Source organism: Dromaius novaehollandiae, chromosome 24, assembly GCF_036370855.1.
Source record: "Dromaius novaehollandiae isolate bDroNov1 chromosome 24, bDroNov1.hap1, whole genome shotgun sequence".
In the NCBI taxonomy this organism is placed as follows: Eukaryota; Metazoa; Chordata; class Aves; order Casuariiformes; family Dromaiidae; genus Dromaius; species Dromaius novaehollandiae.
Window position 1 is genome coordinate 5290561 of NC_088121.1, and position 27126 is coordinate 5317686.

The 27126-nt window shown below is 38.6% G+C and overlaps 1 protein-coding gene across 5 annotated transcripts in view; it reads right to left on the minus strand.

Moving 5' to 3' along the window:
* The window catches only part of RERE (arginine-glutamic acid dipeptide repeats), a 262953-nt gene that overhangs the window by 151921 nt on the left and 83906 nt on the right, over positions 1 to 27126 (minus strand). For all 5 annotated transcript variants that reach the window (XM_064525537.1, XM_064525536.1, XM_064525532.1 and 2 more), the window contains exon 3: positions 10507 to 10577. In XM_064525537.1, coding sequence (XP_064381607.1) covers positions 10507 to 10577 — 71 coding nt within the window. The remainder of the gene's footprint in view (positions 1 to 10506; positions 10578 to 27126) is intronic.

Genomic DNA, 27126 nt, shown 5'->3' on the forward strand with positions numbered 1-27126 from the left:
AATCCTTAAACTGTCACCTCTGATTCTTCATCATTCCTTGCTCCTTCCTCCAAAACCCCCTATACCCACATTTTAATATTAATCTCCTTCCCCACACATGCCCCACTGTAATCACAGCAGCAGCAGCATTTCAAGCTGCTTCACATTAGAGGTAACAGCCAATCTCATTTGCAGTCTAAGTTTTTTATTTTAAATAATCTAGTACTCCTTCAAATGTCTCATCTGTCTATCTCTTTTATTAGCAAGCCTGCTCAATCTTAACAGCAAACTTATCCATGCTGAAGGTAGGATTGTGCAGTCATGGGACAGTGGCTCTAGCAGAGGTTTTGAGTAGAAAGAAAATCTTTCAGCCTTTTCTTGGCTATAAAGCAATGATGAATATGGGGAAGCCAGAATCTATATTAATCAGCATTTTTTCCACACCAAAATGGAAAGGTCAAGCTGCCTCATAACTGGCCAGGAAAAATTAGCCACAAATTAATTCAGCTGCGGTTCAGGAACAGAACATCAATTCATCTACAAACAGAATGAGGCTTTTAAATACATAAGCGCTTGTGGCTACAGAAACCTCACCCAGATATCTGCATTCAAAAGCATCATCTCCTATAAAAGTACATAGAGCAACAGACCTTAATTTTAAAGTGTTTGCTAAAATGCAGGGCCATATATAGGAAGAAGGCAAGGGAGAAGAAGCTTACACCACATAATTCAGAAAAAAACAGTTTAGTTTATTTTCATTTTTCCTTTTTAGTCCAGGTAAGATGCAATACTTTGCATTTTATAACCCTTTGGATCACAGTAAAATGATCCCAGAGGCCCCTATAGCCAAGGTCATCATACACAGATTTTCTATTACAGGACACAAGCGGCATTTCACAACTGTCTTTTTATGCACTTCTGCCTTTCCATCCAGACTATAAATTGTTACAAGGCCCTGGGGCAATCAAGCTGTATACTCCATTCAAATCAGGCTTCAAGGAGAAAGCATCACAGTCAAGATGCTTCAATCAAGTAAACATACAGGCACAAAGGGCAACTGCATCACAACTAATAATGTTTTCTTTTATATGGCAAATGCACCATTTTTCTGTTTTAAAAGCAATGCAAGTTTCTCTCTGATGCTCGGATTCAAAGTGTAGCCCATTAGCATTTTAAATGTGACACAAAATTAAATCAAAACATGATAAATCAGAAGCATGCTGCTAAAATCCATTTGCTGGTTGGGTTCTCTCTCACTCTTTTTTTTTTTTTTTTTTTTAAGAGGAAAAAGGGAAGCTTTAAGAAGGAAATTTGGACACATTTATCAAACAACAGAAATTCTAGAAAAAGGGTATAGATGACAGAATTAGAGGGCAGATTCACAAAATTTATTTTCTTTGTATACATTGACTTGTGTCATGGTCAGAGATATCTTGTTAGTAATATCAGCAGCTATTTGGTTTTTTTGGCTGTCAGCACTGGTCCTTTGATCGTTGTTTAACTTCTTACTTCACTTCCACCTATTACTGCAGAAAAAAAGCATATAGACTTCTTGGTTGATAGTTTTGCTTTCTTTTTCAGTTTGGATGTGGCTTTTTTCCCTTTTCGCTTAAGAGGCAGTTTGGAACTGCCTTTGTTTCAGTAAATTAATGAGTACTTTATATTCAATACACTTGTAAATACACAGTTCTGTTCTGTGACTAGCTACACTTTCAAACCAGTATTCTATTGTTTGTGAAGGAAACTAAAAGTTATTCAGTTCTGCATGATGTTCTGTTTCTTTTCTTCAAAGCACTAACGCTTGGTAATCTCCTTTCACTAGTTAAGTCTGCATACACAATACCATATTGTCAGCACCCATGGCTCTTCATTATTTTTGAATTGAGTAAAGTAATCACAGCTGGACAGGTAGGGTTTTGGATGTACCGCGTAATAAACATTCATATTGTAAATGTCATCACCATTGTTGTGTTGTGTATTTAAGATGTCGAGTTACTGAAGGTGAGGAGGTGACTATTCTTGGGATAAAATTATCTCTCAGCCATCACTGCAGGCTTTTTTGTGCACAAGCTACTGAGCTGCTGCTACTGCCTTCCGAGGAGGCAGTTCACACAACCAGACAGACCAAGAGCTCACTGCAGAACGCCCACTTCTACGCTCCTCTGCACAGATGGAAAAAGTCGCTTTTATCAGTTTCACTGGATGTAAAGAACAGTCATGCTGGATTTCTCCCTCACACACTCTCACAGAGCATCCCCTTAGGCAGACTTTGTTGTATGTAACAGGCGGGGGGGGATAAAAAGCTAACCTAACCCTGTGCCACGTGTAAGTTCACATTATCACAGTCACTTCTTCGTGAAGGGCAATCTCCTTGGCCAAAATAGATAACACCTGGTGCTCAACTGAGAGCCATTTAATGAAAGCATACATGCAGACATAGTGCCACTGGGAAGAGCAGGTGGCAGGGCAATCCTTGGCTTGCGGAGGGCATAGGTATCGATACCAAATAAATTACTTCCTTGCAAATTTCTGGAATGCCTCCTTGCTGGCAGATCCAAACAGATGGCAGATGATTCAAGATATCTAGCCCTACCAACATAGCCCTATGAATCGGTCCAGCAGCCTACCTCAACACTCAACAGAAAGCCACTCATTTTCTGAAAAGTGAAAACAAAATACAGGGTCTTGTCTTTCCCCTAATCTCCTGAAAATAGAGGAAAGTGCTGCCACCTGTACTGCAAAAGGAAACAGGTCTTGACAAGAGATCAGGATGTCCACTTGACATTGGTAGGGCTGGATTTTATTTTTAAACAAGATTTACTCCTGTAGGCAATTCTTTCAGGATGCATCATCAACAACAGAGGAGGCTCTTACTTTTTATCAAGCCAATCTAATAACAAGAAGCAAAAAACCCCAAAACATACCAAAAAACCCACCCAACAACACACCAGACACACACCACACTTCAAGTTACTACTTTCCATAGCTCTTTCTGCAAGTCACTGATGTATGTTAAAACAGAGCGCTTCATTTTTTTCTAGATATTTCGTGTTAGCTATAGCCTATTAGCTAACAGCAGATACTGCCTCCATTCCTTCCAGCCTATTGAAAAGGCCCTTCCTTCAAACTGGGCAGGGTAACCGTAACCATAAAAATCGGGCTTACTTCTGAATGACTGTGTGAAATAAGTAAAGACAGTATCAGTGCTGGAAAATTAGTATTTGGGGGAGGAAGAGACATTTGATTCCCAACTGCTTATTTCAGAATTATTACAGCTCTAATCTTTAGCTCTGAAGACAATTCACCTCTCCACTTTTTCTTTATTACCAACTAAAATGACTCAGCCATCATTATGCTGTTGTCTACGGAACTGATTAACGTTTGTAATACCAGAGAGTATTTAGAAATACTCTGTGAAGTCTTTAGATTTCTAAGATTTTTGACTCATGTCAAATTAAACAGAAAAGTATGTTCCAAGAGTGGCCCTTTCTCAACTTCATGATGAACTAGAAAAATTGTATTTATGACTGCAGTGTGTTGTCATTTAAACACCTGTGTTAGAAATTCAGTGCAACCACAGAGCATTGCAAGATTAAGTCAAGAATTAGACACGTATTCTTGTACCTTTGGTACATCACTCCGACAGTACTGCTACCTAGAGAGCGCACCAGGAGCACTGGATAAGAAGGGGTACTGTGAGCAATCCAACTCGGACACAAGGGCATCTTGTTCTTCGAACAGGGAGAAACACAGGTGCAATAAAAATGAACCACACACTGTGGTACAGCACAGCATTCCCTTAACAAAAAAAAGTTCACTTTAAGCACCGCACATCTTTTTGCTTTGGCGAACATGCCTGCTCCAGTCCCATGTAATTTGTATGCAAACAGGCTGGTACTGTAGGCAGCTGAAAAAAGTCCTCCTTGTCTAATCAAGACAGATTCACAGGGAACACTTTCCATTCCTACTTTTCAATTTCTTTCTCCAGGTCCTGCTGTTTTCCTCCAACAGAACAGGTTAGCCAACCACGTAACTGCTGTTGCAGAAATCAAACTTTCTGGTAAAATCCCAGTGCTAGGCTCAGGTTTATAAATGAGCACACATGCATTCCTGAAAGCTCTGTTGTGATCGGTGCACAACACCCACCCTACATGTATACCTGAACACTTCCATGAAGAAACTTAAATTATGTAGCAATCAGTGCTATCCTACAAAAGCTAAATTAACAAATAATAGTCTATTAGTGAAGGCATCTAGTATAATCAAAAGGTAAAGTAATCATATTGTCTGGAACCCTGCAATCTTTTTCTCCAGCAGCTCTATTATTGCACTGTATTGGATCTGTGTGTGTCTGGAATTTAACAGATCTCTGCACACAGAGGAAGCTCTGCCAACTAGATCTGGTTCAGATCAGGCTACAGTGGGTTTGGCAGCAGTCTTTGCCTTTAAAGAACAATCAGTAAAATTACCTTTATGCTAAATTCTCCTGACTGCCAGAAGATTTACGGGCCTCCTGTAGAGCCTGTTTCAAACACAGCTGAGATGGTTTGAGAGAGGACCACCAATCATGTTTACATTTAAATCTCCAGTTAAAAAATAATAATAATAAAAAATAAAAATCACTGTGCTTCTATCAGAGTACCTGATACTGGTAATCAGTTCTAGAGGGTCTGTCACACAGAATGCATGCAAAGAAAGTTTGTCAAAATTAGTAAATTCCATATGGGTGTTCAATAAGTTCAGTAAACCCCAGTTAGTGACCACTAAAGATACAGTAGTTGTGGCAAAATTCCCAGTTATATGAAGACAGAACAGGTTCAAATGCAAAAGCTGAAGAACACGACCTATGAAAAACAGGATTTGTTTGAATGGTAGAAGGAAGCATCTAATTCAATGGATAGACTGGGCCAACACTGCTCTTCTAATTTGTGGAAAAATAGAAAGAAAGAAAAAAAATCTCCGCATGTTTTCCCTGCTATCTCCTCCCCACGTTGATCTTGAAATTGTATCAACTTTTGAAGCCAAAATGTTCCTACAACCAGCAGCTGGATTTTGAACCCAGATCTCTGATCCCCACAGGCAGTCAGAAGCTGAAAAGTACAAGCAGGTTTTCACTCCCTCCCAGCTTCTGGATGCCAGCAGCCTTTTTAAAGTTCAGACAGACAAAAATAACAGAGGAGGTTGAAGACATTCTGTCTTAAAAATACTCACTCTTGCCGTACTCTTGACTCCCAACCCTTGCTTGGGTCCTAAACACGCACTGAATTTGATTGGATCCTAAAAATAATACTGCACAAGAAAGGAATTTTATCTATTTAGGAGAAGGAGGTATTCATTCAAGTGTCTTTCTATGGAGAGACTAAGTAGAAGCAAGTGCATTTGCTGTCATTGTAGACTCTTCCACTGAAAAATGGACAGAAATGAAAGCTTCCTTACAAAGACTTATGCTTGGGAGCTTAAGCTGCCACAAACTACTAACGTATCTTCCATTCATGCTTACCACACCCGCACTGATAAAAAAATTCCTATTTGTACAAGCTCAGTTAAAAGAGAAGCAACTCAGAGTCACAAGATATCAGACCAGGCAGCACCTTTGGAAACTCCTGTCTTTGTTCCTCCAGCTGTTGAGTACTCTCCCCTTCAACTGAATTCAACGAGTGCTCAGTACGTCTGCAAGCAGTTCTTCTGAAATTACACAACATGAAAATGCCTAGTAGGACAAAAGATTTCCCAAGCCTCACCTAAGCCTCCAAGAATAGAAGACAAATCTGAACTCCAAGTGGAACAGGCCTGGGCTGTGAATCATTAAACGTGTGTTATCAAGTTGGGTCCTAAACAAACACAAAAGGCAAAAAGGGAGCACGTTGTAAAAGCCTTTGCAAGTTCATATACCCACAAGCTGCAAGTAACCCCACTGTACTTTTTATGCTTTTAAGCTATAAATAGCTTTCAAGGAAGGAGCAATTATTCTCAATAGCTTTCTTGCTAAGAGTATTCTAACATTTGTCACTAGTGGAAAAAAAAGGGGGGTTGCGAATCATCTTAGCTCCCTACAAATTGAACTTGCCACTTCCATGCGCATGCACAGGCTTCTCAGGAAGGATTTTAAAATAGCTGTTTCCAACTTGAATCTCTTTGAAAGCTACTTTGACATCTGTATTTGAAAGGAGGCATTGTGACAACAGACTCCAAACCAGTTTGTGAGGTTGACAACTTTCTTTTGCTCCCTTCCCTGCCCTTCAGATAGAGGCTCAGGGTCAGCAATGGGGCATTCACTGGCAATTATGGGAACCACACACAGCTTGGAGAAAGGAGAGAAAGTTGATAGGCATTTGTGTTTTCAAGACTAACATATCATCTGTTTCCTCAACTCTGAACCTTACTGGACATCCTTCTTTATGTCCTGAAACAGGCTTTAAAAAAAAAAAAAAAAAAAAAAAAAAAAAAAAAAAAAAAAAAAACACAACCACACCACCACAACACCCACCACACACCCACATACAGAAAAAGCATTACATTAACACCATTCCTTCAAAATACCTTTGAGAATTAGCTATAACAAAAACTATCAAGTCTGACCATGAACTACGGGTGTACTTTCCTTCTCAAAGTCTAAAACTCACTACGCTAAACAGATTCTAAGTGTTTGAAGATGAAGTTTGGCATTTTCAAAGCTAAAATATAGCTACTGAGAATCTGCATACCTGCAACAATTTTTATTTTATTGACAGGCAAATACGATCTTTTATTTGTCCTTAAAAAAAGCAAGTTTGAACCCCAAATGGTTTTCCAAACTCATGACTAGCACTACGAAGTAGGAAAGGACAAGAGATAAAAGGAAGAGAAGTCCCTCCTGTCATCACCTTTATCACCTAGTAGTATTTTATAGGGTTCCTTCAGGTTTCAAATCAACATCTGTTCCTTCAAGGCAGTTTCTCAACATGACACTGGAACATTCATTGTTTTTGTATGGGGGGCTACTTTTTGTTTGTTTGTTTTTAAGTATGCCAGGAGGTTCTCCCAGCAGAGCAGTACTAGTACTCCTGGCATACTTTTGGTGCTGGTGTTATTTAGCTCTCTTCCCCCCAAAACATATCAGGCTTTAAGCACATCCTTGAATGATGTCAATCTTGCACAGAAAATCTGTATTATGGAAGTATGGAGGCAATGGCAGACCAGAAGAGATGCAACTGTTACCTGAAGTGCCCCTTCTTGATGACAGTTTCTCTAAGACACAACACATCAAGATAATTGTATTTTACTACTTAATTCCATGAAGCTATTGATATGAATCCCAGAAAGCTTGAGGTAGAAATGGTTAAGGCAGAGGAGGACAAATGTTACCTGTGACAGTTCCTAACACAGTTAATCTGGACTTATCAAATCACTTAACTTCTCCCCGCCCGGCCAGCCTTGACACACAATTTGATTTTCTGGCTGAAGAAAGAGACCTGAAAAGCTAGCTTATGATCTCCAGTTGACCATAATGAGCTTGGGAACCAATCTGCTGCTCTTCCTCCCAAACTCAGCCTATCCTAGCACAAAAACTAATTCACAAACAGAATAAACACCACTCCAGCATCACAGCTCTCCATGTGAAGCAACAAAAAACAGGATAGTAATAGTGATTACAGAGAAAATGGCAGACAGTAAAGCTTCATCAGTAGGATTAAATGGCCATTAGTGAGATGATTTTTCTTCTGAAAAATCAGAAGACCTGTTCCTCTAGTGCTTCTTTTAGTAGAACTGATTCATCTTAACATGTCAAGAAAAACTTGTGATGCAAGTATAAATTAAACCAAGAAAATATACCATTTTATCTGCCATAATTGCTGGAACTGCAAAGAGCACATGTGGTAAGGACAATTACAGGTTTCTCTGACTCGCAAGATCTAGACACAATCTGCTCTGAAATTACCTGTAATGCCTGCACTTCTGGAGTAGTTTAACTTCACTTTGGAAGTCATCTCACCCCATCTTCCTAAATCACTCCGGTCTTATTTGACAAAGTGAAGCAGGCAGAACAGTTCTAACCACAGAGATGCTCTTTCTAGCATAACTTTAGTAACATGAAGGGGAGCAAGTCCACTTACAGGGTATACATTACTCCAGAATTAAGTATTCTGTTCTGCCTTCTTTGCCTCCTCCCACCTGTCAAACAAAACGAAGCTTTGAACGATAAACTAGAAGATACTGCCAGCCTTTACAGAACCAATTCCTAGATCCACAACCAACTTAAAATCATATCCAATCATGATTAAGATCTTGCTGGAAGAAAAGAAATAAACCTCAATTTACTTTATGAATGAAAGCAATGGTACTCTAGCCTCTTCCCAAAAATGACTCTCAGTACATTTTACCCTTCAAGATAGCACAGATGTATCAGACACATCATTTACTTTGTCATTTTAACTCTCACCTCCCTCCTTACCCCCCCCCCTTTTTTTAATGAAAGCTTACAGCCCTTGTTTCGAGCATTAAAATAGTAAAAAAGGTCCTATGCCTGAACTGCACCTAGAGGAATAAGAAGTATAAGATAAGACTGATAAGTACAGCCAAAAACTTTTAGTTTATGAAAACCATGATGATAATGTACTTAATTAGTAGATGACATTTCAAAGTTGTTGACTTTTCCTTCCCTGCTTCATTTGACGAGTTTAGGTAAGGCAAAACAAGAGTCTTTTCTTGTTGGTATCTGCTGCTAAGAGAATAGGGATTCAAGTGTCCTTTCCACTGTACATCCTTCCTTTCCCCCATTCCCTTAATGGTTAAATCAGTGACAAATGCACTGAAGATTAATATTTGCTAGCATAATCAGCAGCAGGGTTTTTTTTTATTTTTGTCTTTCTTATTTAAAATTTTAAAAAGTTCCTGTACATATGACACCAGAAATAATAGCAGGGAAATTAAAGAACTCGGAGCTGGCAAAAGTAAGTAGAAAGCAATAACAACGTTCTCTTTTAAAAAAAAAAAAAAAAGCATAAAATTGCCATCAACGCTGCTGTCATCTTCTTTGTGCATGGAAAACATGAGAAAAGAAACCATCTAAAAATTCAAAAAAAAAAAGGTATCAAAACACACCGTGCTATACTTCCCACATAGTTTTGCAGACAGCTTTAATGTGTTGTACTAGACTAATACCTACAGCAGAAGCTTCAGTTTTTATTGCTGTTAATACCCTGAGCAATTAATGTAACTCAGCAGGAGCCTCTGCCCAGAATGGCAACTATCACATTGTAATTCAGCATTTCATGAGAGATTCCATTCAAACACAAAAGCACCTGCTAATGTGCAAAGTACAAATGAGGCTTAATGCATTATCAGAACTTGTGAGCTAAAAATCTAGCAACTCCATTAAAAATGAAGAAAAATTCTTTTCCACAGTGTATCGTCATTATTGGAAATCAATGAAAGGCAGCAAGTATGGACACAACAAGAAGTTGCTCAAGTAGCAGAGAGCTACCAAGATTTCTGAGAATCCATAGACATCTAAGAAAAATTACCTGCAGAAGTATGAATACCACAGATAGAGAACGAGCACTGGCACGGACATAAATATTGAAGAAAGTTAACACTGACAGTATAAAGAAGCATGCTCTCCTTCACTGCAGTCTCACAAAAAATTGTAAGGAGGGAAAAGGAAGGTTTGAGCAGGAAAGCTGGGAAAAGAAAGATGCATTTTGATAACAACATATTGTGGGTGATCTACATCAATAGACTATATATTAATAATAAGGTCAGACCTTTCAGTAAAACAACAGCAGGAAGATCTGTAGTAACAGAGTTACTTTTTTCAAATATCCTTACACTACCCAAAGCACTGCAAAGTCCAAAACAAGCACACGTTTCACTTGTGTCACAGAGGCAGTGGCTTCCTGCTCTGCACTGCACACAAAGCAAGGGGTTCTGCGCGTAGCCACGGCAGACTGGAAAGGAACATGTTTAAGTGTAAAAATTAGGATAAGAGAAGGCAAATCACAATTCCAGCTCCTCTGTTCTGAGTTTTTATTTTTAGAAGAAGAAAGCACTAAAGCATTCTTAAATGCTCTTTCTTTCATCCATAGACATTTGTCACATGGGTTTAGTCTCATTGCACCTTCAATTGTCGGTCCATCAATAAGCTGAGATGTATCAATGTTAGGCTACCAGTGCGTACTTTATTTTCACAACTGCACTACGTAAAGCTTATCCTGTACTAGAGGTAAAGGCATTGCCAAACTTAGCTCCAGACGAAAAACTGTTAGTTTATTGTGCCATAATTTCCCCTAAAACACTCAAAGTTAGTATCTGTGCGGATTACAAAACCTTTTGAAGACGACAACTGCAATTTGAACTGTACAGCCCAGTTAATCAACAAACTCAATCTATACTAGGACAGAACGCTGTCTTAACAGCAAAACAGCTACCACTACAAAAGTTATGTTTACTCAGAAGAAGCTAACAGAAGAGACACTAAGAAATATTACCACCTCAGTGAAGAACAGGGTGGGGAAAAGGAGAAGGGGGAGATGTGAAAATTGTCCTTACCAGTTTGAAGTCTTGAATGCTGCAGATGAAATATGGGGTATTCGGCCGGCGACTTTCAATATATACGCAATCTTTAAAAAACAAGATTTTAAAATAATGGAAATTAACTTCTGTACTGCAAAGTAAGAGCATAAAAAAACAGGTGAATAAAAAAACTGCCTAAGCTTAGAAAGAGCCATCATGTTCATTTGCATAACATGTAATTTATTCCAAGTATGATCTAAAAATAGAAACTAGATGCTTTATGATGATAAATAAATGTATTGGCTGCATAAAAATCAACTTTGATTCGAACAGACATTTTGTTAGAAAAACAAAGGAACTCATACGAGACACTTCTCAATTTAGCTAATAAAATGACCAGGTCACAACCTATGAACCAGACCAAAGTCAGTCAGGAAACTAATCAAATCTCTTATGGTTAACTTGCTATTAAGAACCCAACACTCAGATATTTTCTCTTCTAATTGCAAAGAAAACCAAGGTAACCAATCAGAGATGGAATGCAGTAAACTAAATTAGATTTACCCCAGGGAAGAACTGTGCTTTCTCAAATTACATTTGACATGACACAGGATGTGTAATTACTTTTGTTTGGTTTTGACAACTGGACTCTACAAGGTTGCTGTGAAATAAGGTGTGTTGTATTAAGAACAGTCTTGGCAATAATTGCAACGAAAGCGGTGCCTCAGAATAAAATTACAGCATTAATGGGAAAGAAGTGCCTGATTAATGATAATGATCTTAGAAATCAAAAAATGCACACACAACTTGCTAGAAGGCAGAGATGCTGCTCCCAAAGCCAAGCAAATATTTAAGGGACAGTTACTGTGTTCTCCTTTTTTATATTCACATAGATGACTGATATTCAGAAGATGGAAGAAAAAAAAACTTCAGCTATTCCATGAATGATTCTCCATTAGTGCACCAGTAGTTCTACAGAAAAAAGTCTTATAAAACCCTATGCATTGCAAAACACTACTAACGTTCCACTTGATGTCTTCCAAAACTTGAATGTTGTTCAAAAAACGCAAGAACACTTCCTAGCTCTTATGTTCCACAAAGAACATGAAGAATGCATCACCATCGTTTACACTGATAAAATGTCTTTCTAGGGAAAAAAAAATACACACACACACACTTTACACACACATACACACACACGCTCTCTTCCTAAGTTCTGTTTTCAGATCATCTCCACAAATTTGCAAGTAGGCCTGTATTTTGTGCTGTGTCAGCAGTGTGCCCTCACACTTCAGTCAAGGTTTCAACAACTAGTTCAAGTTTAAAACAATTAGTCCAGAAGGAAGACCTGGAAGCTAGTATGCTGTGCCTCAGATAGAGTAAAGCAGATGCAAAACCTCCAGCATCCTCACTATCCATCAAATTAGTACTTTTCTTACCATGAAACCCTGACAGCAGAGCAGTATCTGTTTTCCTCAGTAAGCTAGAAAATAATCTCAACACACTTGCCTCAAATTAAGTCTGCTAAACAGGATAGTTAAACTACATGTTCAATGGAAGGAATTCAAGGGCAAAGTATTCCTCAGTCTTACTGACCCACAACTTCAATCTAGGCTGGAAAAGATTCTGGTCTTTAGGAGGTTACAAATCAGGTTGGTGTCAGAGCACATAAGTATCAAAGTCAGGCATAAGGTCACCTTGCCTTCTGCACTGAAAGAAACTCTTCAACTGACAAGCACAGAGCACTGTGGTCCACATCCCTAGAGAAACTAGAAAGTAGCAAACAGCTAAAAGCAATCACTTCAACTGTCGACAAAACCTTGCCCTGAGAGCTCAATCATCGGGGCATTTCAAACAGAACTGGGAAAATGCTACTTAGACCTTCCTCCTCCTCCTCCTCCCCCCGCTCCCCCCCCCTCCAAAAAAAGAAAGGTTTAGCACCAATATTATCTAGTAATAGATAGAGAACTTTAAGGCAATTCCTTAAATTAAAAAGCTAAATCCATGGAGCACAAGTTTACAGAACAGATCACCTGCTCAGGGGTATCTCAAACCTGTTCAAGAAGTATGAACTGAGGGCTAAGTGACAGCAACAGTACAAAGGGTAACCTCAAAAACGGACTTGCGACATGGAGCATCTTCCTCCTCTTCAACGCTTATACCTTGTTACAACACAAGGAGTCCCTTCCTGCTCAGTGTTCAGCACATAACCATAGTAACCAACTGATGCAAAGCCAGTAAATCTAAGCGTCAAATTTCATAAATAATAGCGTTGCAAGTAAAAACAGGTTCCTTTACCACAGCGGTCTCTATCTATCAGGAATTGCACTGTTGGTCACTTCACAGCAGCATTTTGATGAGTGGAGCAGGAGGCAGGACCAGGAGAATAATTTCTTAAAAAATGTTAGTGCTATGCACTAAATTTTTCCTTTTTAATAATTAACAATAAACATTTTTATATAATGGACTCCAGTATCTCAACAGAACCAAGCAGAATTATGTCCATTCATTTTGAGTACAAATTGCCTTTTCCAAATTACCAATTTCAAATTGTGAACTTCCTGGCTAAGATAGCAGCAGTTGTTTCAACAGGATACCTATGTACATTTTAAAAGCTTAAAATGTCATATATGTAATCAACCACCAATACCAAAAGAACTGTACTCTATTTAACTTCTAACTCAGGCTTATATACTACTTTTTGTCCAAAATCTTCAAAATCCCTTACAAACTCCCAAGTCATAGGATCTCTTGGGAGGGAAGCATCTGAGCTACCTTGCGCCACATGCAATCAAGTTCATTCAGCACGTACAGCAATTTAACCGTATCAAATTAAAGCACTCCTGCACCACTGTGTTGTCCCAGATTGCGATGCTTCCTTGACCAATCATTCCATCCAGACAGCCCTCTACTCATGTGAATCAACTGCTCGATATTCCAGGTGGATAATCCACAACATGATGTTCCACCACTCATCCCCAGGAAATTCTTAAGGTTTAACTCAGATACTGGAAACAAATAGACAACTTCCATGATTCTTTTTCTTAGTATCTCAGTTCTGCAAGCATCATTTTCAGAATGCTCTCAGTCAGCACACAATGAACAGCAAGCATCCCTCTGAAATGGTCTAAACAAGAAAAAAAACCCCACAGAATCTAGCAACTGCTATGGATATAGCAAATATGTTGATTCACTATGGTATTGCAGCAAAGAAAGGCACACCTGGCTGGCTGACAACATTTAAAGCAAAGATGACATCCAGTTAAGATGACTCCAAAGTAATAGAGAACAAAGATAAGAAAACAAGTTAATCCAGGTGCAAAGCAATGCCATGAAAGATAGAAATTGGAAAAATGCCCAAAGGAAAACAGTTACAGATGCAACCACATCAGCTATTCAAAACTCACTATAAAAAACAATTACTTTCTTTTACCAGAGATGCAAAATACAAATATGTCAACCTAAAGAACAGCCTCTGTGTAGATCCAAGCCACATAAAGGAAAACTGCATAATATTTTTCTAACACAACAAATCTGTGTGTATAAGGCTTATGGCCCATGAAAAGTACAGAAGCAAGCTAGGTCTACAATAGCCCCTCCTATCCCTATCCTTAATGCACTGCAGTGTGCTACTGCACCCATTTTTCATTGTACACTTCAGATTGTACACTTCTGTAACATCTTAGCTCAACAGAACATGTTACGTAACATAATGACTTTAGGTAACGACACGACAAACTCTCCAAAAGGAAAAGAAGGGCTTTCCACAACCTTCACCACTACAGTGGCAAAATACAGTTTAAAAAAAAAAAAAAAAAAAAAAAAAAAAAAAAAACCTCAAGCTCCCTGGCACAGCTAGCAGGATTCACTGCCTGTCCCCATCTATGTCCCTCTGGAGCCAGAAGGTGTTTCTATGATACTTGGTACAGACTCATTATGCCTTTGGGCTTGTGACAGTCTCCATAGGTGTCCCTGTTCTGAAGGGTATGTTATTATTACCATGCAAAAAGCTACTTTTAAAATTAGAGCTCAAATACACTGGCTTAAAGATCTTTTGGTAAAAAACAACCACTTCACATTTCTGAGCACAGGAACCTTTATCACCCTTAAAAGTGCACTGTATGTAGGAACTATCTTCACAGGTAGAGTTCTTTTGGGTTTTAGTTAATGAGTCAACACCTGCATCATCCAAGCACGTAACACCTGACGCTCTCTGCAAAGCATGCTCTTCCACAGAAATACATGTTCCTTGAAAGCCATTGACAAGGAACTGCCTACAGCCCCCGACGTCACTTCTACAGCCAGAAGCTTCGCTTCTGCCAGTCTAGTCGTAAGCAACCCGAGTTCCAGTGTACACACATTTCCCAGTTCTGACACCCAGTATCGTACTGGCATACACATTTTCTTTCTCTCATTTTGCTTTCCTTCAAATATTCACCATTTCAGAACACATTTCAGTGTTCTGAGAGAAAACAATATGATATGACAGATTTGTAATAGACACCTTTCTTAACAAGTTAGATATAAAATGAGAACAGAGCCCAGCAGACTCCAAGTTTGATTAGTTCATGCACAAACCTCTTGAATTGTCACAAATCACGAGATGAAGCAGGCTTTTATCTTCAGTAGTAGTACATGCTCCACGTTCAGTGTGCTAAACCATAGTTTCTGTATACTTATCCCTGGAGCTTACACTTCTGCTTCTCCTGTTTCATACCCACCACTTCTAACTTAATATGCAGATGGGCAAGAGAGCCTCATTTCATTACAAGCACTTACCCAGCACCAAGTCTGCAGATTCAGTTTCACCACAGCAGAAATCATCAAAAAAAATCCAACTGTCAAATTTATCCTCAGTTCTTTGGAAGACAAAGACTATCTTCATATACATGTATGAATGAAAAAAGGGCAAATTACATTACTGGTCCCTATTTTCAAGGGTTTGGTAAACTCTAGCAGGCCTCTAACTACAACAATACATTTGGTATGGTGGTTTAGTAATGAAGTTAGAAACACAAGGAGGAATGCACTGGGAATGCTAGATACCTGGGTTTAGCTAGTAAAGCCTCATCACTGACAGGTAGGGAGGTATATGGTTACCTCTTTTCCTCCATATGGCTGACAACAAATTGCTAGTCTGATCTTTTAGTGTCACTTCCCGCTGAGCAGATTACAAGCAACGCTGCTGGCTTCTTGTCAGAAAACAATGTGCTAGAGCTCTGTTCTGCAATAAATAGTTCAACCAATTTACTGTGTTCATTTGAAATGCACAGGAGTATTCCTGACGCCTGGACTGTAGTTCTTATTTGCCAAATGATTTTATTATGAAGTGGTATCATAGTGAACCCATTTTCTTTAAAGGTTTCTGCTGCTGTTTAATGGACTGTCAGTATAATTTAGATTTCATCTATTTAAACCCATTGAAGCCTGGCTTCTGACTATACAATAAACGGAACATATTTCTATTCAACAAAATTAATGACAGTTAATTGTACTCTGCAGATCCCAGTTTCATAAAAGAAACTGTTCTGCCATTCAGGCACCAAACTACATGACTTTTCACACCGATTACTTTTCCACACTTCTCACGCAGGTCCACAACATTTTATACAGCTCCTCTTGAAAGATGCATTCTGATATACTTGGCTTACGATTTTGACACAAAATTCCAATTTTCTTAAAGAAAGCAGTATGCTACCAAAAAAAATGCCACAACTTAAGCGAAGAAGTTGTAGATACTCAGCCACTAACACATCCTGTCTTAAAAATGGTTTTCCTATTCAATTAAAAACATGAAAAGGGAGGAAATGGGGGGGAGGATGTAAGAGTGCAGTCTGCTAAAAAAGGCTAATTTTTGAGATCATCAGCTCAAGACCTCCTTCAGCAACAGATTAGGTCTACTGCATGCATGCATGCCATTTAAAAAAGCCTTTTCTGATTTTCAAGGACTCCGCACACATTTGATGAGAGATGAAGCATTTGCTCCAAACACTTCTCTGATATTTTCCAAAATCCTAGCAAACCACCTGTCTTTGCATCCAAACCGGAATTGGATGCATTTCAATAGTTCTTTATGGACACTCATTTATGAAGTATTGTGGAAGGCAAAAGACAAGCAGCACCACAAATGTATTATGTAGCTACATGACTTCACTTTTTCAGATATTCTCAACTCTTTTTTAATTAAAAAAAAAGCTTAATGCAGAAATTTTAATACATTTAAGAAAAAGGGGCTAGGGAGAACTCCTCCAAGATCTTAAGTGTAAGTGCTAATGATAAGCCTTAAGAAACCAACAGAAGTTGTTGTCAAGGTCTACATGAAGCTTCAACTGAGCAATCTCCAAGATGTCTCAGAATATGGCACGCAATTGACTGATATACACTAAAGCCTTCATATCATTCAAGAGACAGGGAATCAATCCTCTCATGCCCTTTCCATTAGTTTGTATGTCCAAAATTTTGTAGCAGACCAGTAGTGATGTAAGAAGCAGTAAAAAAACATATCCATGAAGCCATATTTAATGTGAAAACTGGTACCTTTACATGGCTTTGAGTTTAAAGAGCTTTCTGTTGGACCATGCATTATTATAACTGTGCTCTACTGTGCTAAACAAGCACAGCAAGAGGACTTGGAAGAGAAGACTCTTTTATTCTCAAGTCTGCCACAAACACCAAATGGTTGCTTAACTTCTGTCCCTTAGTGACCCTTTTGATAACTGAAGTGCAACACACACTACAATACATCACAGAAATGCACATGGGATTTACCTGTGTAGCCCTCAAATAGGGGAAAAAAAGTTATAGCCATTATTGTTTCCTTAGTAATTGACTTATCACCTCATCTTCCCAATCAGACAAATGGATAGACAGTAACTTATTTTATAAGCTGTCAGTGCAGCCCTGAACAGAAACACATGTTCAGGAGAAGAAAAACTGAGTATGTCACTTGTGTCAAGATCATTTTCACATAATTCTGTACTTAAAACACTACATTCTCTGTCCCCTGAAAGCCTGCTGTGATGCAAATAGAGACCCACGTCAAGCAAGCTTATCTGTTACTCTTGCTACCGTCTGGTAACCTCATATCCATCCACCCGCAATTTTTATAAATCAAACCCAGCAGCTCTGAAAGAGATCTGCATTTTAAAACTATATTAAGTGACACTTATTTTCTAAAATGAAACAGTTTTTCCTATTGTTTAAATTCGTAAAAAGCTCTGAGATGCCTTTTATGCAGAACAAATCAATGCAGCAGCTGTAAGGTTGATCTTACAGTGTAAGTGTATTTACTTTGTTTCAACATGGTGATGTTACAGTTTTTCTTCATTTTAAACCAAAATGATCATGCTAGTATGCTAGACACTCGCTCAAGCACAATATGCCCATGTTGTGACAAAAAAGAGTGCACTCCTTGGTATTAAGAAAAAAGGAATGCAACAGTAAAGATGCAAGCATAATTCATTTCCAAGGCAAAGGAAAACAAACATACATGAATATCTACATTTAGGTATATATTTTATTTCCTAAGCAAATAAACAACACAAGAATACCTTAAATCTCTATCAGTCTTCATGTATATCTAACCATTCAAGAATAGGAAGCCTTTTCTTGCTTTAGATACCTCTCCTGCTTTTGGTAAAAGCATTCATAACACATTCTGGACTTTGAACAAAAAGGAAGAGTGGAAGAATTCATTTTTTCTGTCAGCGCCAAGCTAAGCAAAAACATTCTGCTTTGCAGCTCATATTACCTCAGTTGCTTCTCTTCAGAGTTGCACAGCTCTGTCACTGGGTGCTGTTTATTCAAAGCTACCTCTTCAGAACAAAAGGCAGACCAAACTGGCTGCCCAAAAGTTATTTTGCAGGAAAAGAAGTCAGTCAATAATCAGTTAGAAGATATCCAGTTGCCAGACATAATACCTTACCAGTGTGGCCCAACAAGCAGTAATGTGAAAATAGAGAGAACTTTTAAAGGAAACATTATTTTTATTAACTCTAAAGTTGTATTTACCTCTTCCATTTCCTACTCCATTTGGAAATTGGGAAGAGAAGAGGAAAAAAAAAAAGTCCCACTTAAACATAGTTGATTTTACTTATATGCATGCACATAACACCGAGCACCAAAATTTTAGCAAAATATTTACCTTACCTATAATCTCCCTCACAATAATAAATTAATTCTTAGAGATACTTTCACAAAAACCTATACTCCAAAAATAAAGCAGCAAAGATTAATTCCAGGATAAAAATTCAGATAGATTAAATTGTCACTTTTCCCCACAAGCCACCAGAAAAATGTCCGGACTAAAATAAGAGCAATATTCTACTCAGGAAGTGAACTGGCATGCTACACAAAGTAACTGTCTAATCATTCCCCAGTACAAAAGTTAAAACGAGAGTTCAGTGTACTGGTTACACAGGAATTGTCATGATAATTGACCAAACACTCACTTTATCTCAGTCAATGAAAGATACAGCAACTTTTACAGAGTAAAAATAGGAAGAAGGGCTGGTAGATTAATACACTGCAAGTGCAAACTCTTTAAGTGAGATAAATTGAAGTCCTTCTGAAGACAGGCCATGGGCAACAGCCCCAAACTCCAGTTTCACTCCTTGAATACTGCTCCTTCAAGGAATATTCCCCCCGTAATCCAAATTTGCCACAGTTGTATGCCACTGTACTTTTATTTCAAAGTTTCTATTTGCCTAATTTTGTAATAGCATTCTGCATTCCCCATAAAGTGTTACTCTGTAGACAAGTTGCAATCTTTCTACATGCATCTGCTGCAAAAGTAATTCCCTAATGCAGTCTGCAAAACCAGTCATATCTGTGTTCTATAATTACTTATGGTAATTAAACCACAAATTTCCAATTATAGCTGCCAGAATCATCCAGGAAAAACATCATATTGATAAGGTGTCATGTAAAGTTTCACATTCATCTTATAGCAGCTCAAAAATACCACAACTTTACAAGGTACTTTTAATTTCTCATTATAAGCTTCTCAGGGAACATGCCATGAAGCTTATTTTATACACAGCATATTTACAGAGCTCACATAACTCACATTACTTCTAGCAATGTTTCATTAGAGCAGTCAATGGTAGTATATCCCCTTTTGTTACAAGGGCCCATGCTGTGTTATGATAGAACATGTAGGTGTGACTATCAGATTAGTAACAATGTTACAGAGAAAAAAAATCACATTATCTATTCTGCACATGCACAACTAATTTTTTTTAATGTAAATGCTACCATAATTTTGTGTAACAACAAAAAAGACAATATGAAAAACTACCTATTGGATCAACGTTGGGTGACCAATGTCCACAACCCCAGATATCCAGACCCACACTTTGTACTCTTGCCTCCTTAGTATTGTTCTTCATGATTTATGTGCAAAAGCCAAACCAAAGCCAGAGGAATCCATTTACGAGATGAACCTCTACTGATCTGCATTTAGGGAGACTCCATATGTCAAATAGCAACAGCTGCTCATACACACAGCAATGCCTTCCACATTTAGAGTAGATACAGAACACAGTAAGCACATCTTCAGCTTTTTCATTCTGGCTTACAGTAAGCACATCTTCAGCTTTTTCATTCTGGCTTATAGTTTCTGTGTACGCTAACAGCCCACATAAGAAACCTTACTTATATGACCTTACTTGGAACAAAATCTTCATAGCTAGCCTTAGGGAAATCTAAGCAGCTGTTTGTCATCTACACATTTTCAACAACAAATCAGGGTACAATGAGGTGATCTTTAAAAAAAACCTGAAAGCTTAAATCAAACATACAGCTAAATAGCCAAAGCATGTTGCCACTTAATTATTTTATCCCCAAAATATTATTCATCTACTCACCTCTTTTTTTTTTTTTTTTTTTAGAAAAACACTTTTCATGAAATCTGAAATGCTCAGAATAAAAACAAGTTAAAACCAATGCTACAAATAAAAACAATCCCATAGTAAAGAACACCAGTAACGCAAGTTTCAACTAAATTTGGAAACATCACAGATCTCTACAGACTTCAATCAACTTCAAAGAAAAACTTTCTGGGACATCTATGCACACTGCCTGTTGACCTGACATGTATTAAGGCCCACATATTAATACAGGCCTTGTCTCTATTTTTTTTTCCCTTAATTATTAAAGGAGTAATGGATAAAGAAGGCATTTTTTCCCACTGAAACAGTAGTGTTTAAGACAATCTCTTCTTTTAAAAGTGATTGTAATGAGCCTTCCTCATCATTGTTCACATATGCAAAAAGGTTGAAAACACAGTGCTGCAAATGTGAGAAATAATGGAACCCTTATGAACACATTAGGAAGCACAGCTCCTGAGGTTATTCCTACTTAAAGCAGCTGAAAGTCTGTCACTGAATATCTGATTATTTCAATGATCTAATATCATCATGGTAACAGACTTATAAATAAAGAGGGAAATAAAGAGCACATCATGTCAGAACACATGCTCATTTCAACTATAAAATAGCTGAGGGAAGGGACGGTGGCAGTAAAAGCAGAAGACCATACATGCAACGATTCACAAATACGTATCTCTGCAACAAACCAGGCCCATGCACACAGACAGAGGAGAACAGTGTGCTCAAAGATCTCCTGAAATTAAAACACATCTGAAACAAATAATCCCATTACATTTCTTCCTTCAGTCCACGTATAAAAATCAAATTTTAAAGATTCCCAGAACAGAACTTTTTTCATGTAATACGCTTTTCTGAAATTTCAGCAGCCACACACACTTGTCTGTGCTACGAGGTCTACAGAAAATGCATGTTTATATTCTGTGTACTTTTATGTTTTAATTCTGGCGTGTCTACCTTTCTCAGTTGGTGAAACTCTCAGAATGAATAGGGCAGTATCTGGAAGAATGACAAACACATAGGTCAACGTCAAAACAAGCCAATGACTGTCAGGGAGAGCGTCAAATTCCTGCATTTCAATTTCATTACTATTCTCCAAACCAAATACCACTGTACCACTAAACATAACTGCTTCCTCCATCTACTTTGTTACAGAAGTTTTTATAGAACTGATGGAGAATTCCAGATTAAAATAACTGTTTCAGCAATTTCCTCTGTTACAACAATGCAAAACATTTAAGCACATTTATAATAAAGGGAACACCTAACAATTAACTGAGCCAGCAAAAACTAAAACTAAAGCAGAAATTTAGAAGTCTTAATGCTTGCCTGCCGAACAAAGAGGGCAGTGGATTTTAGGCCAGGTACAGGAGATCTCAGCCCAAGGGACTCTCAGTAAACAGGACTTTGGTTCTGCTGCGGTTGGAGCTCCACCAGGCAGACCTGGGATGGACAGGCCTACAGATGCACGCGGCCCATGACCGGCCATCTTCTGCCATTTTCTCCCTGTGATAGTGCAATAACCCAGCACCTGCAGACTTCAAATCCGAGCCACTGACGATGGCAAACTGTTTCATAGCTTATGAAGGGCTCACTTTGAAAAATGACCACATACACTATAATCACAGAAGGCATCAAAGTAAAAAGCATGTAAGATCTCACTTTGATACATCTGGTGACAACCGAACAGCAGTATTTCACAGCAGTACATCTGACCTGCAAATTCAGTGTCTCTTTCATTCTCTGATGCCTGTCCAGATAATAGCTTATGGGCTTATGCTTCCTCCTAAACAGCTCCGGAGGGCAGAAATCTAAGAAAACTTTAAAGTGACATCAGCCTACACAGTCAGTATTCAGCTCAAGTTATACTTTCTGGTAGCAATATCTCAGTTTCATTCCAGTGACAGTAGTTTTCAAAAGAAAAAAAAAGAAAAGAAAAAAAGAAAAGAAAAGAAAAAAGCACACTGTGGAACCAGCAAAGCAGCAGCATTAAGTATTTGTATTTCTTAGCTTGCAAAGAAAGCTCACAATTTTCTTACATTCTTTCTTAAATTCTTACAAGAACCATTCTTTCTCTCTGTCTCAGGCAGTATGTACATCAAAAGTAGGAACATGGATCTAAATTACAGCCTTCCCACTCTCCAGCAGCTGAGCACTGCACCCTCTTTCCTTCAAGATTTATTGTTGGAAGGAAACATGCCTTCAGCACTAAAGCCTCCCCTCTTCTTAGGCAGTATGTGCAGTACTAAAAACCAAGGTCATTGCAGTAAGAAGCAGAAAGCTGGCAGAACTGTTACTGCCAACAGCAAGCATAAAAGTCCTAGAACTTGTCCCAAGCGTTACATCAGCTATCTACCTAGAAATATCCAGAGATCTTCCTTAACAGTCTAAGGAGCTGAGAATAGCTATCCCAAAGACAGGCCTAGAATCTTGGAGATTCACCTCCACTGCATTTTCAAATACAAAAGGATATTTAAGAAGATTATTATAAAACAAGCACCATCCAAAGCATGTAAAAGGAAGTATCCTTAGCTTCAATGTCACATTTGGTTTCACATAAAATTATGGGAAATGGTCAGTGTTTAGAAGGGTACCTCAAACAAACAAAAAAACCCCACCACTCATAAAATTGAGATTCTGTGAAAACAACAATGCCCCTGGGCTCATTAAGTGGCTTTCGCTGCTTGTTGACACTAAAAGGCTAACACATTGTCATCTTTCAAGAGCTATGTAAATAAAAAACCTCCTGACTTCTGCAACCATTTAAACAACTTTGGCTAAATGAATTCCGAAATCCCTGATATAGCATTATTACCACAGAGAACTACAAAGTTAAGTATTCTAACTGGACCTTAGAACAGATGCCTAAATATAGCCAGCCCATGCAGAGAAACATATGGCATATGCACAGTTGGATGATACTAGAGCATAATGCTCAAAGTCTCTCTTGCAAGTTAATGAACACAGACCAAGAGTGTCTCTTTTGCTTCTCTCCCTGCACAACAGCCAGCTGGAACACAGGCACTTTCCCTATCTCATACTCTGCACCCCTCATTCCAGCTTCACATAGAGCTAGGAACACCCAGAAGAAACAGGCTCTCACGTAAGTTATTCCAAAGCAATTTGCCATAAGGTTAGAAAAAGTCCTGTAATGCACTGTTCTCCCTGCAGAAGCATTTTACCTTCTGTTACCTCATGCTAATTCCTCTTGCCGATTTGCTGTTTATATACCTACTGATGTCACTGTAGAAACAGATCCTCGTAAATCCTTTTAATCTCTGCAGATCCTTTTAAATGTTTCTACATAGACAAAGCGAACAACACTGTCCTCATTTCCAGATGACATATCAAGTCATCCGTTTTCCTGAGGCTCCAAATCAACTTAGACTTTCATCCAACCATGTTGTTCCAGGCCAGCATTTACAGTGTCATCACTGTACCATTACAGTCCGCTCAGCAGCAACAGTTCTGGGCTTTTACAATACTCCTTCCTGGCCTGCTGTACAGACTGGGAGGAGAGCAGGGATCATACAGCTTCCTCCAGCAAGAAAGGTATGCAAGCATTTGGAGAGGAAAAAGGAAGGGGGCAACGAAGTATCCGCAGAATCATCTGTTACTTTGATGCAGCCATTCCCACTACATAAGCTTTCAGGAATTTTAATTCCTTTACTTCATAAAAGGGCATGAAACCAGTTTATTGGGACATTGAAAAGAAAATTCTCATGTTCAAGGACAACCTGAAGATATACAAGAAAAACATCGCCGTATCTCAGGTTCTTATAAGGTTTTAAGCCTGTTGTTGCCCTCTAGAACAGGGAGGCAAGAGGTTCTCTGGAACAACATAATCCCCAGCTTCTTCATCTGTCAGTTCTTGGAGAATTTAATGAAAGTTACAGACAGTGCGATTTGTTTTCCATCACATAGCTCCCTCTTCCAGCCAGAGAAGTTATTCTCTTGATCATTTATCAAAAGCATGGCCTAAACAGAATCCACTACGTTGCTCAACAGTGTTTGGAGTAACATGTCTCTTGGAAAAAGCCTAGACAGTTGTTCCAAGAGCACCTTAGCCACTGAAGTCCAGCATAATAGGTTGACAGATGCCTGATGCACTTTATGTTCTTCTGTACAGAAAATCTTACACGGAGACCAACTATCTAACCCAAACAACAGATGATGTTGTAAGGTCTGGCTTGCACAGCAAAATATCAAACTATTCAATTTGCTTACAGTCTGCCAGTCAAATAATAGAACGGCAAAAAAAAACTACAAAACAAAACCACAGAGTCTGAGAGTACACCCACGCAATTAGGAGCCATGTGTTAACCACGTTGTGTATGGATACAAACCGTATGTGAAGTCAACACTATTCAAACAACGCTGTATTTTGGCAGAAGCCTGTAGGATAGAAGGGAGTCAATCTACACTGGAAATGGAAGGAAATTCAACAAAACAAATAACTGAATAGAAAAGGAGAAAAATATATTTAGTCTTGATGAAACCTTATACCATCAATAAACCACCCTAAAGAAGACTATAAACAAATCTGAACACACGTTGCGCAGTAAAATACATTTGTTACCATGACAGTCATTTTGACAAAAGCAAGGTAAGCTTCCCAGACAAAAGAAAAACCAGATTAGACTTGAAGGAAATGGGAGGGAGGCTGTGGAAATGGAGAGGACAGATAGGGAAGAGGGCCAAGCCAGATTTTAAGAACAGGTCTGTATTATTTCCCACACAGTAGAAGATTGATCGCTTAGTGCTTTCTCTAAGGTCTATTCAATAAATTTAAATACATGGCTTGAAACTATGGATACAGTCACTATAGCCATGTAAATTAAGAGCAGTATTTGCACAGTTACAATATACTGTAACCTTTCTTTTGAAAAATTTCCAAGGATCTTGATTATTGATTTATTTACAATTACTCACATAGAGTTACTCAGCTTAGGACAAAGAAAACCAAGTGTTGGACTGAGTGCTGGACAGCAATGTGATACACACAGAATGAGATTTTGGCCAAGGATTTTGTAGTTAGAGAGAGACCTGCAGACCTTTAACATCTGTCCAGACATTTGTCCAAATCTGTATTTTATCAGATAAAAACCTTTAAGGGACAGAACCAAACAAATGAAAAGGACTGCCTTTCCCTGAAGCCTGAAAGATGTAAGCTAAAGATAGCTATCCATTTTGCACACACCTTTAACTTTCATCTTTCTAATCCTTGCTGTGCAAGTTTCATTAATTCAAACTCTTTTAATCCCTCTTGAACTTTATGTAATGTATACTCTTACCTATAAATACATCTTCCTGCATATAACGTAGCTGTAAGACAAAGTAAAATTTTCTTCTGCAATAGATGCTAAAATTCCTTCAGAATACATTACGCACTAGAATGCGAATCCAAGAGCTCATACCTGTTTTAATCAAAATAAAAAGATCAAAGAATGGGTGGTTTAAGGTTTCATCTAGGCTCATGTCTCTCCAACAATGAACTAACCAATCCTGCTTGTTCTCATTGCTCTCTGTAGATGTCACAAGAGACAGATGGAAGTTTAAACAAAAAGCACAAGCAGCAAACTAAACACACCAAGTTTCCTGTTTGGATACATCCTATGTTAATTACTACTAACAAAATTTAACTTAGTGCTCTGCTTAAGTTTTACAAAACAGCTATAAAATCAGTTAATACCACTTCTACAGCTTTCCTTGTCCTTTCACTAGATAATCTCATCCAGGGATATGGACAACCGCCTTTCTAATGGAGCAGAAAAATGGGCAAAGACGAAACGAAACAAGCTGCCTATGGCCAGCACTACAGTCAACGTTAAGACCGGGCAGCCCAGCTTTCAAGTCCTTTACCACAGCATGCAACCTCTTAAAGACCCTGCCAAGGAGCACTCACATAGCAACAGCAGCTTCCCCAAGCAGCCGGTTCCCTTATCACTTGTTCTGCTACCACCATCTCCAAAACACACTTGATGAGGGACTTTGCTGTGAGAGGAGACTTCTCCCACAGTATCAACCATGCATACTCCCCAAAATCTCATAAAGCCCGAGCGATACTTGTCCAGCATTTACAGAGCTCTTGATGCATGCAGGCTGTCTGATAAGTCTTAATGCCCATGCAGCGACTGAAGCTTTCCCTCATCTTTCATTCCATAAACAGAATGTTTATGAACTGCCCACAACTGTGCGATCACTGGCGAATGAGCAGGTACAGGCCATAACCAGAGGAAAGCTCTTGCCACACTCTGTACAGAAAGATTTCTCTTCTGAGTGGATCTCTCTTGTGGGGGATGCAGCATAAACAATCACTGAAGCTCTTCCCACACTAACAGCTTCTACAGGCTCTCCCTCTTTTGCTGAATCTCTGGCAAGAAAGGTGAAAGCTTTTACGCAGAGTTTTCCTCATACACATTTAGATCCTTTTCATGATTTTTTTTCTTCTTCAAGATAACAATTTTTTTTGATATGCAAGTCAGAAGTAAAACCTGCCTTGTTCTAGATTACAAAGCAATAAATCTAACTGGCATATAACATGGGCTAGCTCCATTTAATAGCTGCTGGTTTTCCCCAGGGATTTACTGCATGTGTAACTTACCACAAAGCTTTTTTTTGGTCATTAAAAGCTCATCACTTGACCAAAGCATAGCATAAGAAATACAGTACCAGTTTCTGCTGTCCTGCAAATATACTTCCACCCAAACACTACAGCACTGCTACAGCAGTGGTCCTCCAAGCAGTGTGTCTGCTGGACGGAGGGGGT